The sequence below is a fragment of the Camelina sativa genome, chromosome 6 (assembly GCF_030686135.1).
Source record: "Camelina sativa cultivar CO46 ecotype springtype chromosome 6, ASM3068613v1".
NCBI lineage: Eukaryota > Viridiplantae > Streptophyta > Magnoliopsida > Brassicales > Brassicaceae > Camelina > Camelina sativa.
Genome location: NC_141885.1, coordinates 15040586 through 15054716, shown reverse-complemented (window position 1 = coordinate 15054716; position 14131 = coordinate 15040586). Strand labels below are relative to the sequence as shown.

The following is a 14131-nucleotide window of genomic DNA, read 5'->3' as shown; positions in this document are numbered from 1 at the left end:
GGAGTAAGGCTTCTTAGCATGTAAAGGGTGTTTATTCCGAAAGTATCTACCTCACATGACCCGGGCCATTAGAGAATCTGCTGGGTAATGAATTAACCGCCAATATTGTTTAGCCAGCATTGCATCATTAAAGTGTTCTAATGTACGAAAGCCCAAACCGCCATCGCATTTGTCCTTACACACCTTATCCCAGGTGACCCAGTGCAATCCTCGTGCTTTATCGTTAGACTTCCACCAAAACCGTGAAATAGCACTCGTAAGCTTAGCCGTTACCTCATGCGATAGTTTATAACAAGACATGACATGGGTTGGAAGAGCCAACGCGACCGACTTAATCATAACTTCCTTTCCACCTATCGATAAATACTTTGCAGCCCAACCATTCACTCGATCGTCCAGCCGATCATTGACATAACTAAAAACCTTAGTTCTCGAACCCTGAAGATTTTCAGGAATACCCAAATACGAGCCCATACCACCTTCTTTGGAAATACCCATTAAAGATTTTAGTTGAGTCCTGCTGTCAGGTGGAACTTTTTTTCCAAACATAATAGAGGATTTCTCCAGATTCACCTCTTGACCCGAAGCTTCCCCGTAGTTCCTTATAATTTCCATAACCGTAGTCCATTCTGCTGTCTCTGCTCTACAGAAAAACAGACTATCATCTGCAAACAACAAATGTGAAACAGCGGGACAGTCACGGGCTAACTTGATGCATGTAATTCTCCTCTCTCTTTCAGCCTTTTTAATATTAGCGATTAAGACTTCTGTACATATTATGAACAGATAAGGAGATAAAGGATCCCCCTGACGTAAACCCCTCTGGGGCTTGATTAAGCCCCGAGGTTGTCCATTAAGAAGGACACGATAGGAGACCGAAGATACACACCACATGATCCAAGAGATCCATTTCCTATCAAAACCCATTTTGACCATAACCGCTTCTAAGAAATCCCATTCAACCCAGTCATAAGCTTTACTCATATCCGTCTTAAATGCCAGATAATCAGATTTACATCGAGGATTTGTATTTAAACCATGAAACATCTCCTGAACAACAAGGATGTTATCTGTAATTAGCCGACCTGAGACGAACGCCGACTGGGTTTCAGATACCAGTGAAGGGAGAATCTGCTTGAGTCGAAAGCACATGACCTTTGAGATAATCTTATAACTCACATTACAAAGACTAATCGGTCTAAATTCCGTCATCCGTTGAGGCCTTTCTTTTTTGGAATTAGACAAATGTTTGTGTCGTTTAAACGCGGATCGAAACGATCCGTACGAAAGAAATCCTTAACCAAAGCGACCAAAACTCCTTTTAGAGAGGACCAGAAGCGTTGGAAAAACAATGCTGTCATCCCATTGGGACCCGGAGATTTCTCAGGATGCATAGCAAACAAAGCTTTGCGAACCTCTGATTCCGTAATCTACCTCGTTAAGGATATGTTCATAAAACCTGAAATCAATGTAGGGACTTCTTGGAGCATTTTTGTGACACCCCTCACATTCGACCTTTTGAAAAGATCTGTAAAATATGTTGATGCAATATCCTCCATACCAGAAGGCGATTCAGTCCAGACATCATTTGGATCAAATAAACCAACAATTCTATTTCTTGCCCGTCGCTGTTTCGTGGAAGCACGGAAAAACTTTGTATTTTTATCACCAACACGTAACCAGAATTTCCTGCTTTTCTGCTGCCAATATAACTCTTCGTCCCTGTAGGCCTCCTTCACTTCCTTTCTATACTCCAAATTTCATCCTGCGAAATCGAGTCGTCCATCTTTGCCTCCTTTAAGGCCGCCTTCAAAGATGAAATACTGGTCGGCTCATGAAAAACATTGTTCTTCCGCCACCAATAAATAGAATTACGATAGTTCTTTAGCTTATCCACAAATACCGGTGTTCGGAAATTATTTGTGCGGTTCCACCCAAACTCCACCGCACCAGACAATCCATCCTTACCTAACCAACGCTTATCAAAACGAAACTATCGCTGTCGCCGAAATCCATTTTAAAACAAGTGGCGAGGATAGGACAATAATCAGAGCCAATCATCTCTAAATACTCGACCTTTGAGTGGGGAAAAAAACAATGCCAATCCTCATTAGCTAACGCCCGGTCTAAACGACAACGGACTATCTGATTATTCCGTCTATTACCTCTCCAAGACAATTGCTCTCCATAGCAGGGAAATTCTAACATACCACAATGTCTGATCATAGACTTAAAGGGTACAAAAGAAGATACTGATCTTAACGCCCCTCCTGATTTCTCATGGTTCCCAGTAAGTTCATTAAAATCCCCTATCATAAACCATGGATCAATTCGAAAAGAACCAATATCAATTAATTTATCTCAAACCTTATGTCTATGTTGAGGAACAAGATCCCCATAAACAAAAGACAGAAAAATCATTTGTTGACCCGAAAATGCTTGAACATCAATTAACCGATCACTTTTATATAAAATAGAAAGTTTTATTTCATCCTTATTAAAAAAGAGCTAACCCCCCCCCCCCCCCCCCCCCCCGAGACCCACATGGTTCAACAGTAAACAACTTATCATAACCAAAATTATTCTGAAACTTTTTTAAATAAGAAATACGTTTTTTTTGTTTCTGATAAAAATATAATATCTGGATGATGCTTTTTCCACAAATCTCCCAAGTACTCCTCTGTCAGGTCCGCCCCAATGCCCTGACAGTTCCAACTCAAGACCTTCACGTTTGAGCCGGTGGTTTCAGGAGCGCCACCATCCCTTTCTTAATAGGACGACTTCCTCCTCCAGCAGGAATGCCATCTTTTATCTTCTGTCCATCTTTTATCTTCAGCAGGAATGCCATCTTTTCATGAATTTTTAGGTTATCAGATTATTATTTTAGAGTGGCGAGAGCAACCTAAAATCTGATTTTAATATTCTAGTATGGCCAACTAAATTTTGACATAAACAATATTTTTTAATTAATCTAGCAAAGATAGAAATCAATATAAACAATCAATGTTAATTTTTAAAACAGAAATAAATTTTAATCAACATTTCTTTAGTTGGATAAATATTGTAATTATCGTTGTTAGTAGTATTTTTTGTAAGTGATTTAAACGGAAAAATGGAAAAAAAAAACTAATGGGAATATATATATATATATATAACTATTTCATGAGAATATTAGTATATTTTTAGTTAAATTTTAATATATAAGTTTTAAGGCATAGAATTTTTTAATTCATAAGTGAAACACACAAAAATCCTTGAAAATAATAATGAGTTTATAGGGGCGAATTTTTCAACTAATTGATGAGAATGTTAGTATATATATCTTCGTGTTGAACTATATATATATATATATATATATATATATATATCTTCGTTTCTGCTTATTTTTAATTTTCCCATTTAAAAAACTAGTTCGATATGAGATAAAATAAGTATTTATTAAATTAATATTTTTGTGGATTTTTCATTTTTCATTAATTATGTTTTGTTAAATTTTTAATTATTTCTAATACTAACTAAGATATAAATTTGATATGATTCACATAATTGTTTTGGATATAAACTTTTTAATGTTGATATGCATATCTGTAGTTTTACATTTAAATTTAATCGCTCTAATTATTTTAATTTTAACATCCCATAATTTACAAAAAAAAAAAAAATACATGCCAACTCGGAAATGACGTACACGACCACAATCCTAAACTCGTGGATTTAAAGAAAGCTTTATCTTCGCTTGACACACCAACTGAAGACATGGTCTGTGGGATTCTTAACGTTACCTCCGAAGATATCAATAAACTTAAGAAGATAGTCATGGATGATGAACAAGTACTTAATAGTAATGAGAAGGAGAAGAACGTTGTGGTCTAGAAGCTATTGCGGCCTACGTCTGGAGAGCAAGATGCCGAGCCATGAAGATAAGTCCCGACAAGACTATGGTTTTGGGGATAACCGCTAATATCCGCAAGATTATGGAGCCTCCATTACCCAAAGGCTACTATGGAAACGCCATCGTCCACAGCTACGTGGCATTGACAGCGAGAGAATTGAGCGAAATGCCGATGTGCAGCGTTTTAAAGCTCTACCGCACTGGAACAAGGGTATGTGTGGGAGCAACTAAGAGAGATCGAGAGAACGCTGAAGCTGAAATTAGTGACCGAGGAGTTTTCATGATGGTGACTGATTGGCGTCATCTGGGGCTGAAGCAAGACGTTTAGTATTTTCTCTCTCCAGAATCCAAAGCCCAAAATGTTTAGGGTCAATTGCACTTACACTCATTTTCAATCAAAGTTGTTATGATTACACCCACTGGAAGGTGTATTTTTAGATGTGTTTTGCATATGTGACTTATTTTTTTGGACAATTTTAACCTTGTATTTAATTTGGAGTAAAAAAACAAATTGGTATAGGATAATTTTTTTTAATCTCCTATTTTTCTTTCTCTCTCTCTCGTATTTCTCTTTTACTCTTACTTTTCTTTTGTTGTCACTTTAAGTAGTTATTATTATTATCAAATAATTATTTATTTATTTTTATACAATAAATTATGATTTTATATTTTTATATTTTAAGACCCATATTAATATATTTTAGATGAACTATTCTACATTAGGATACAACGATAACATCAAATCCATATGTTCATGGTCAAGTGGATACCAATAGAATTTATGGGTTCTAAAGATTTAGGGTTTAGGATACAACAACAACATTAATTCCATATGTTCATGGTCATGTAGATACCAATAAAATTTGTGGGTTCTAGAGATTTAGGGTTTATGATACAACAACAACATCAAATCTATATGTTCATGGTCATGTGAATACCAATAGAATTTGTGGGTACTAGTAACACATGACCATAAATGTGTATATTAGTAACACATCAAAGTTTCTTATCAAACCCATAACACATGACCATAATTCTGGTACTAGTAACACATCAAATCCATATATTTGTAGTCATCTGAATACCAACCGAATTTGCAAGTTATAGAGATTTAGGGTTTAGTATACAATGACAACATCAAATCCATATGTTTATGGTCACGTGGATACCAATAGAATTTGTGGGTAATGGTAACAAATCAAAGTTCGTTCAAACTTATCCAAATGGATAATTACTTATGAAAGTAATATTTTGTTAATCCATTATGCATCTAATTTAAGCTTAAAGTATGTGGACAAACAGTCTATTTCATATTGAAAATTTAGTAAAGTAAATTCATTAATTTCTAAATTTTAATTAATTTAGTTTGGACTTATAAATTGTTGATTTGACTATGAAGACCAATTCAATTTTATTTGATTTTGATTAGTCTCATAATTTATATTTTTTTGTGGAAAGAAAAATATTGAAAAATGAAAAAAATGTTCATTTAGAAGTTTCTTAACTTTTTTTTTTGTGAACAACTAATGTTACTAAACTTAAACATAATAATGAAAATAAAAAAACAAATGTTAAAGAAACAAAATAATTAAAAGTGAAAGAAATAATAGAGAGAAAAATGAGATAGAAAAAGAAAAGTTAAAAGACAATGTTAGTTTAGTTGGAGGGTGTAAATTATAATTTGACGTAAGAAAAGTATAGTGAAAGTAAAAAATGAGTGTGTGTTAATAGTTTAGGGTAAAGTGGGTGTAAGTGCAAAATTACTAATGAAGGAAACAATATTGATAAGAGAAATAATATGAATAGAAACCTCCCAAAAAGGCAAAAACAATTCTAAGTTCATGAAAGAACTCTAATTCATAACAAATTCAACCCTTTTACATATGCAAATCCGGCCAAACAATAGACATGTGTGTATATGAATTTTTAATATCATTAAATATAAAATGGAAAATCAAAACAATTTTTTTCTTTAGTTTTCTCATTTTCACTTTTCTTACGATCTTCCTACAATATTTGTTTGCATAGCAAATCACTCACCCCTATTTTTTTTTGTGAATTTCTCATTGTTATGAAATTACTATTGTTTAATCATACCTTATATCATATTTAATATTATTTAAACCATACATTATTTCTACAAACACTTTTATATATAGTTACGTTTTAATCGATATTCAGTGATTTTCTTAACTAAAAGATTTTAGATGTGTCTAATATTTTCTCAAATATTCTTCAATTTTGAAGAGTCAAAAACAAGTTATAAAAAAAAACAATGTTTTGTTTTGTTGGCTCTTTTAAACTAATCTTTGTATGCTGTTGACAACAACAGTTATAAACTCCAATATCTTGATGAAAACACTATAGAATCTTTAAAATGGATGTTTAGTTGAATTATAAACTCTAATATCTTAATGAAAACGCTAATAAAATAAATTGTTTATTGTTTTTTATGTACCAAGACAAATCAAATCATTGCCCTGTACCCAAAAATCTGTTTTATAGTAATGTATTCAATGTTTAATACCATAAACTACAACAAGTGGTTGATTGACTTTTGATAATTAAAGAATATGACAAATGATTTGTAATCCTTAATAACAAAGCAGATACTTTAGAACCTTATCCTCCACGTATCAAAATACAATTGCATACCACAAAACCTACACCTACGCCTCAAACACAAGATTACTCCCCACCACGAGATTTTTTTTGTATGCGTCTCTCTCTTACCATTAGCCGAACAAAGGGCAAAATGGTCAATCTCAAAACCCACTTCAGCGTCTTTTTTCGATAAAGCTACTTCGAGAATCGTAACTGAGGTTTATCTCTATGTTCCAATTTACCAAAACACCATTGTCTATATCACAAATTTACGAAAATACCATTCTTCTCTCTCATCTCTTTTGATCATCGAATTTGGGTGAAATATCTTTTCTAATTGCTAAAAACTAAAAAAGGAAAAAGCATCAAACTTTGATTTCCTTTGCTTCTTCTTCTATCCTCTATCTTCTTCTTCTTCTCGCTTTTGATACTTTTTATTTAGTTTTGATTGCTCTGTTTCGTGTGTTTGATGAGAATTTGGTTTTAATGGCAAAAGTTTCGTTCAAGGATTCTCTGAAAGCTCTTGAAGCTGATATCCAACACGCTAACACTGTGTAAGCCTCTCAATTCTAAAACCCTTTTTGGAAATTTGGATTTTTCTCTGTTTTTGTACTCCAAAGTTTCGATTTTTTTTTTTTTTTTTTTTCTGGGTTGTTAAAAAATTTCCCCTTTTTGTTTTTCAAGTTGAGTCTGTAAAAGGTTTTATCTATCTGAGCTTTTAGGTTCTGTGTCTTTGATTTTCTTCTCTAGGACCACAACAAAGTGTGTTTTCTGAATTTATTCTTGTGGTACAGAAGAGTTTGGAATTTGTACGGGTTGTTTTTTTGGGTACTGAATTTAGGGTTTAATCTGGTCCTGATGAACAGAGTTCATGAATATTAAGTGATCCAACGACTTAGAGTGATGAAGTCATTAATTAGGAGTCTTATCCTAAAACAGTTTTGAGTGTTGACTCGTGAAGCTGAACCAAGTCTGGTTGATGATGTGTTTTTTTGTCTCAGTGGAAGTTGTGTTTGTTTGCAATGATCAAGTGATTTAAAGCTAAAACCTTTATTTTATTTGGTTTCTGATGGTAATCTAGCTGAGTTAGGAACCTCTATGTCTAAAAGGTGAATGTTTTGGTGACTTTGGTAATCAATCACTTCTGCTGGTTATGTTAAAACAACTAATTACATCTGAATATGCTTGATTCTATCAATACTTTGACCCTTGAATGTGTACTATGATCAAGTGGTTTATATTGCATCCGAGGCTGGATCTAGCTGGATTAGACCAGTTCCATGTTTGGTTGCGTGCATTGATCAATTGGTTTTGTTGTTAATGTCTGTGATCGTATCAGTATCAATACATTGAATAGAGAATCTTGTTATGTTTGTGTATTTTTATCAAATTATGTCGTTTTGGTGCTTATGAACAATGTCATTTTGTTTTCTCTCAATGAATAACAGAGCTTTAGATTATCCTCGGGAGAAGGATGGTGCGCGTGTTCAGATGAGACTGTCTTACAACCCGGCTGCCCAGTTTTTACTTTTTCTTGTCCAATGGACTGATTGCCACCTTGCTGGTGCCCTCGGTTTGCTCAGAGTTCTCATTTACATGGTATATTCTTCACTTCCTTCTCTTCTACTCCATTTTTTCAAAACTTTTTCTTGTGATTGTTTGATTAATTCATTGAACTGAATCAGACCTATGCGGATGGGAAAACCACAATGTCGGTTTACGAGAGGAAAACTAGTATTAAAGATTTCTACGGTAATGCACAGATTCAAGTTGTTTGGTAACAAGTTGATTGTTATTCGTAATGCTTATTGGGTTTTGTCCGTATTGTGTAACAGCTGTGATATTTCCATCGCTATTACAACTAGAAAGGGGTATCACAGACCTTGATGATCGCAAACAGAAAGAGGTCTGTAAGATACGGTACAGAAACAAAGATGAGGCTGAAAAGGTCAAGCTCTCGGAGATTGACATCGAGAGAGAAGAAGAATGCGGGATTTGCATGGAGATGAACAACATGGTTGTTCTCCCCAACTGTACCCATTCTTTATGCATCAAGTGTTACCGCGATTGGTAAGTCATCAATTCTTTAAAAGGGTATCTATCTCCTTCTGCGCATAACGGATGATTCAATCATAACTGATGGTGATCTTGCAGGCATGGGAGGTCAGAGTCATGCCCTTTTTGCCGGGACAGTCTTAAGAGAGTAAACTCAGGGGACTTGTGGATGTTGATGGAGAAATCAGATACAGTCAATATGTATACAATTGCGCGGGAGAATAAGAAAAGGCTGTTTATGTACGTAGAAAAGCTACCTCTAGTGGTTCCAGATCAAGTGTTTGCATCTTCTCCTTACGATTGCCATGTCAAGTGAATTTAAGAAGAAGAAGAACCGGTTCTGGTAAAACTTTATCTGAATGTAAATAATGTTTTAGAGTAAAGTAGTAATTAAATATAGTAACCATTTCCGGGGGAAGTCCATTTCTACTTGCTTTTCTTTTTATCTGCATTTGGCTTTTGGTTCCCAAACTCTTTTATTTTCTATTGTACATTCATGTCTGAATCTAAAATACCTCTTCATCAAGAAGTGGCTTTTACATTACTCACAAATCTACACTCTGTTCTTGCTTCACCTTAAAATTCTCTTATTTAAGGTACAGAGGAAATATAGTTATGTTATTTATCTGCAGACCCCCTCATCTTTAACATTGTTAAGAAAAAGAGAAAAAGCCATTGCATAAGGTCAGATCAAAAAGATCAGGTCGAGCATGAATTTAAGCATAAGGTCAGATCTTTAAATAATGGTGCTTCTCAAAACATAAGTTTTCAAGTTCTATAATTAAATAAGCATATATAAAGAAAAACCTTAAATAAACTTCATGTTCTTTAAGCTCTCGTAGTAATCGGAAACAGTCACAGAAATGTCACTGAATCGCTTAAGCTCGGACATAGGCAGTCCTTCAATTGTGACACTTCTCATGCTTTTCCTATCCAAATTGTAAAAGAAAAGACGAAACGGATCAGACAATTCTTTTGGAACTAGACAAACCTCGCCGTTATAAAAGGTATCCATGACGTTAAAGTCATCACCAGCAGCAGACTGGGGCAAATGAAACGTGTTCATGGACCATTCTTCTTTCTTAGCATCTTCCACAACCCACATTCGAAAACTACCCTTACGAGGTTTCTCAACCACACCAATTTTACCTCTGTAGTTGATCAGAGTTTTATCTGTAACTGTAATAGCCCACTTATCAGCAACCCACATATTCTCAAAACCCATTGGTATAAGTCTGCTTGGTACATTGATGACGTTAAACGTTTCAAGCCTAACATCAAAACTCACAATTATAGAATTACTATCCGGGGAATCAGTGTCCTTCATGGAAGCCCCGTAGTACAGTGTTCCGTTCATATACATCCCCCAGGTATGAATAATATGAGGACAGGTGATACACGGAGCCTCTCTCCAAGCTTCTTCTCCTCCCAATACAATAACCTTATGCTCCAATCTCCAAGGCAAATCATCAACGGCAAGTACTTTATACTGATCTCCAACAGGATCGTACCCAAACATGTACTTGGGGCGTGGAAAAACTTGTGGATAATTTTTGAATTCGAAGTCGGGAAAAGTATGCAGCTGTCTCCTGCTGGGATTACAAATCCCAACATTTGAAAAACCTCCAACGCAAATCAAACCTCGACCCGCATTATACACCTTTTTCCCTTTAATGTTTAGTCGTAGGCTCAAATCTTCGTAAGGTACACAGCATGAAGAAGAAGAGGAAGACAAAGATGTGTTTGGGTTAGGCGAGGAGACTAACGTAAGTTTTTCTCCGTAGAAGTCTTCAAAAGCAATGAGAAGACGAGGAGATGAGGAAGAAGCAATATTCAAATAACGTTTCTGGAAATCTTGGCTGGTGATGATAGAGGACCAAAGCTTGGACACACATCGAAATCTCAATAGAGACTTCACAGGCAATCTTAAGAGTATCTCAATCTGGAGCTCAAGAGGAATGCAGATCGGTGTCGGATCCATTGACGCAGGTGAAGCTAATACAGAGTAGACGAAGGCGACTACTCGCTTTAACATTCTTCGCTTACCTTTCTTCTTCTGGTGGATACACAGTAGCCGAGAATACACAATTTCACTCGTCTTCTTCAAAAGTTTTATAGCCAAATTATTCATGTACGTACGAAACTTTATGGGGTTATTGGTTTGAGATTTTAATAGAGTTTTAAGATTTGATATGTAGAATCTGTTGTTATTAAATCAATATTTTGTTTTTAGTGTTATTTGTGATTTGTAAAAAGTCATTTAAAATCTTAACAAATTTGGGTTATTGGATTAGACTTTTATTAAGTCAATAAAAGTTTTGTGTTATTCAATTAAAACAAAAGAATCTAGGATTGTTAATGAATTCATTTATTATGTTATTGGTTCATGATTTTACACACTTTCTTTACAAAATAAAACCATAGAAAGTATTATAAAAATACATATATTGTTTGGATTACTTAACAAGATTTTAGAAAACTAATCAACAAAACTATAAAATACCCATTTTTTTGATGATTTTGTTGAAGTCTTCAACATTCTTTATAATGAAAAAAATACTTAGGGGTGAACCTTTGTATGCACCTCATTCCCTTTCAACCAATCAGAATGTTTTATCTAATATTTTATCTAAAAAAATAAATCAAAATTAAATTTAAAAACAAAACAAATTAAAGAAACAAATTCTGTATACTTTTATTTAAGGCAAGTTAAATATTGCCTTTGTTGAGATTTTATAATTAAATTACACGAGGTTATATATCGGTTTGAGTTTATAAATGAGAATTAGAGTTTAGATTTTACAATTAAACTGAAATTATATGTCAGTTTGAGTTTACAAATAAGATGGTTAGGGCTTAGATTTTACAATTAGAACAAAATTATATGTCGGTTTGGGTTTACAAATGAGGTGATTAGGGTTTAGATTTTACAATTAGAATAAAATTATGTATATGTCGGTTTGGGTTTATAAATGAGATAGTTAAGGTTTAGACTTTACAATTAGAATGAAATTATATGTCGGTTTGGGTTTACAAATGAGATAGTTAGGGTTTAAATTTTACAATTAGAACAAAATTATATATCGGTTTAGGTTTATAAAAGAGCGGTTTAAGTTTTTAATTGTATAATAATGTATACATATTTTATTTCCTTAAAAAGGTTCACCCTTAGAGGTGATCCCAAGTATTGTCCCTTTATAACTAAGAATCCAATAACAATAGTCTTCACTTTTGTTTCTTTAACCCTAAGACAATGCCACAGCTTCGTGCTTTCGCCATTACAAATCTGACACAATAAACCCTTTTAACTAGCCTAAGCAAAACCTAACTTGACAAAGAAGTATACAAACAATATGTACCACAAAATCAACAAGATCCGCTCGGCCCATATAAAATAATTGGGCCTTAATCTGGGTCGGTTGCTTAGTAAGAGCTCGGGTCATAAGAAAACCCGACCCGCTCAGCTAATCTCGATCGATCTCGATTTCTTAAGATTTAGGGTTCCTTAAACTTGCTCGGCCACGAAACCGCAGAGAGAGATTTTGAAAAGATGAATCCATTGACGCAGGTGAAGCTAATACAGAGTAGAAACGCAAAGGAATCAGATTTAGGGATCTCTAGCGAAGCTTCATGGCACGCTGAGTTCAAAAATTCTGCTTATGTCTACGCCGGATTGCTACCGTTCGATCTCACGGAAGGTGATATCCTCGCCATCTTCTCACAGTAAGTTTAGTTTGTTTGCGTTTCTCAAGTTTCAATTTTTCCAAATGGGTTTCTTTTAGTTCTTCTTATGCCTTTCTTTGTTTTGTAGATATGGTGAAATTGTTGATGTCAATCTTGTTCGAGACAAGGCAACTGGTAAATCTAGGGGTTTTGCGTTTCTTGCGTATGAAGATCAGAGAAGTACCATTCTTGCTGTTGGTTAGTGTCATGACTCTTGCATTATTGGTTTCATCGTGTGGATTTTTACTTCTTTAATTAGGTGTTGTAATTTTGTGATTGGATTCTGTTTTGTGATTGCAGATAATTTGAATGGAGCTCAGTTGTTGGGGCGGACCATTAAGGTGAATCATTGTGGCAAATACACTAAGCGAGAAGAAGAGGATGAAGAGACGCAACGGCAGAACAGAGAGGCTCGTGGGGTATGCAGAGCTTTTCAGAGGGGAGAGTGTACTCGTGGTGATTCTTGCAAATTTTCCCATGATGAAAAAGTAAGTAAGCTAATTTATTTGGATGATATTGTTGTACTACTTATTCTTTCAACATATGGTTTATGATTAATACTTGATAGATGTTAACATTTATTTTTCTTGAACCCTGACAGAGAGCTGCAAATACTGGTTGGGGTCATGAAGAGGATAGAAGTTCCAAGTGGGATCATGACAAGTTTAATGGTGCCAAAAAGGGTGGTGGTACAAGTTTTGGCCAGCGAGGAGACTTCAAACCTGATGAGGAAGAGAAAGGTTACAGAGAAAAGGGTCATGGAGGAGATGCTTCGTATGGTCGCCCTAAAGAAAGAGAAAGAGTGGAAAGGGAGGATAGGGAGCCAAGGTATGATAGGAGGGAACAAAAGAGATCAGGACGGCATGATGATTCGCAATCTAGAAGACACGATGCTGACGTTGATTATGTAAGGGAGGACAAGAGATCCAGAACAGATGATCGGGAGAAACCGAAGGCGGAATCCAGAAGAGATCATTACGACAAGGAGGAAAGAGGTTCAAGTAGGCGATCGGAAACATCCACGAGGCAAGATAGGGATTCATCAAGAAGGGAAGATCGCCGTCGCTAAAGGAGTAGATAGTAGTGGTATGCATACTCAATGGTTTTTAGTTGTAGCTTGAGTCTGTGGGAATGAGCTTTGTTGTTCTTTCCAAGAGAGTTGTCCTTGTGGCTATATAAACTGCTTCATTCTGTAACTGTCACTCTATGTTTGTCGTGATACTTGTTGATTTTACTTTTTGAAATGAAAGAAGTCGTCACATCCTTTTTGGTTCATTTACAGAATCTTTTTGCTATCTCATGTATGTATAGCTTTGTTGTTAGTGGCTGTGTTGACCTGTGCTTACAGACTCGGTGTTCAAGTTGAACAGAGAGGAGTGATTCTGGCTCTCCTTCAATATGGATTACTGCAACGCTTGCTGTTCTGGTCATATGCAAACTAAAGAGGTAAGCTGCAAACATTTTATATTTTAATTCAATTCCTATTGACTTTGTCCATAAAAAATCTGAACAAAGAATAGTATAGTGATATTTGAATTTTCTTCTGCTAGGTATGACTAAGAAATTTTCGCATCAATTAAACTGAAAACAGTGTAGAATCAAGTCGGTGTATATCGAAATAATTGATGGTTGTCGCTATCAGTGTTGAGGTCATTGCTAAGAATCGCTATCAGTGTTGTTGATTAATTGAGTGTTCCTTGGCAAAAGTATATATGATAAGAGTCTGACAGTAGACTTGGACGAAATGAAGCAGTTAATAAATTAGCTGAGGCAATGCTAGAATGAATCATTGCTCTATTTGACTTTGACTCTCAAAGTCATACCACAGGCTGCAAGTCCTATGGTTTTGGAATATCC

The 14131-nt window shown here is 35.0% G+C and overlaps 2 protein-coding genes and 1 pseudogene across 4 annotated transcripts; 2 read left to right on the top strand and 1 right to left on the bottom strand.

Annotated features, from left to right (window-relative positions):
* The first annotated feature begins 6535 nt into the window (after nt 1–6535).
* On the top strand, nt 6536–9095 carry LOC104790941 (E3 ubiquitin-protein ligase AIRP2). Of its 2 annotated transcripts, none has more exons than XM_010516737.3 (5): nt 6536–7050; nt 7945–8095; nt 8182–8248; nt 8332–8566; nt 8651–9095. In XM_010516737.3, the coding sequence occupies exons 1-5, from the start codon at nt 6983–6985 to the stop codon at nt 8865–8867; spliced, it is 738 nt and encodes a 245-aa protein (XP_010515039.1). In that variant the 5' UTR covers nt 6536–6982; the 3' UTR covers nt 8868–9095. The 2 variants fall into 2 exon arrangements, with proteins under 2 accessions (XP_010515039.1, XP_087309166.1); XM_087453040.1 differs by lacking the exon at nt 6536–7050 and adding an exon at nt 7123–7605.
* A 169-nt stretch (nt 9096–9264) lies between these two features.
* On the bottom strand, nt 9265–10751 carry LOC104790940 (putative F-box protein At3g47150 pseudogene; annotated as a pseudogene). The gene has a single exon (XR_015559062.1). The product of XR_015559062.1 is annotated as a putative F-box protein At3g47150 pseudogene (transcript).
* A 262-nt stretch (nt 10752–11013) lies between these two features.
* On the top strand, nt 11014–13549 carry LOC104790939 (zinc finger CCCH domain-containing protein 42). Its single transcript, XM_010516734.3, has 4 exons — nt 11014–12274; nt 12363–12472; nt 12575–12762; nt 12876–13549. The coding sequence occupies exons 1-4, from the start codon at nt 12102–12104 to the stop codon at nt 13341–13343; spliced, it is 939 nt and encodes a 312-aa protein (XP_010515036.1). The 5' UTR covers nt 11014–12101; the 3' UTR covers nt 13344–13549.
* The last annotated feature ends 582 nt before the right edge of the window (nt 13550–14131 follow it).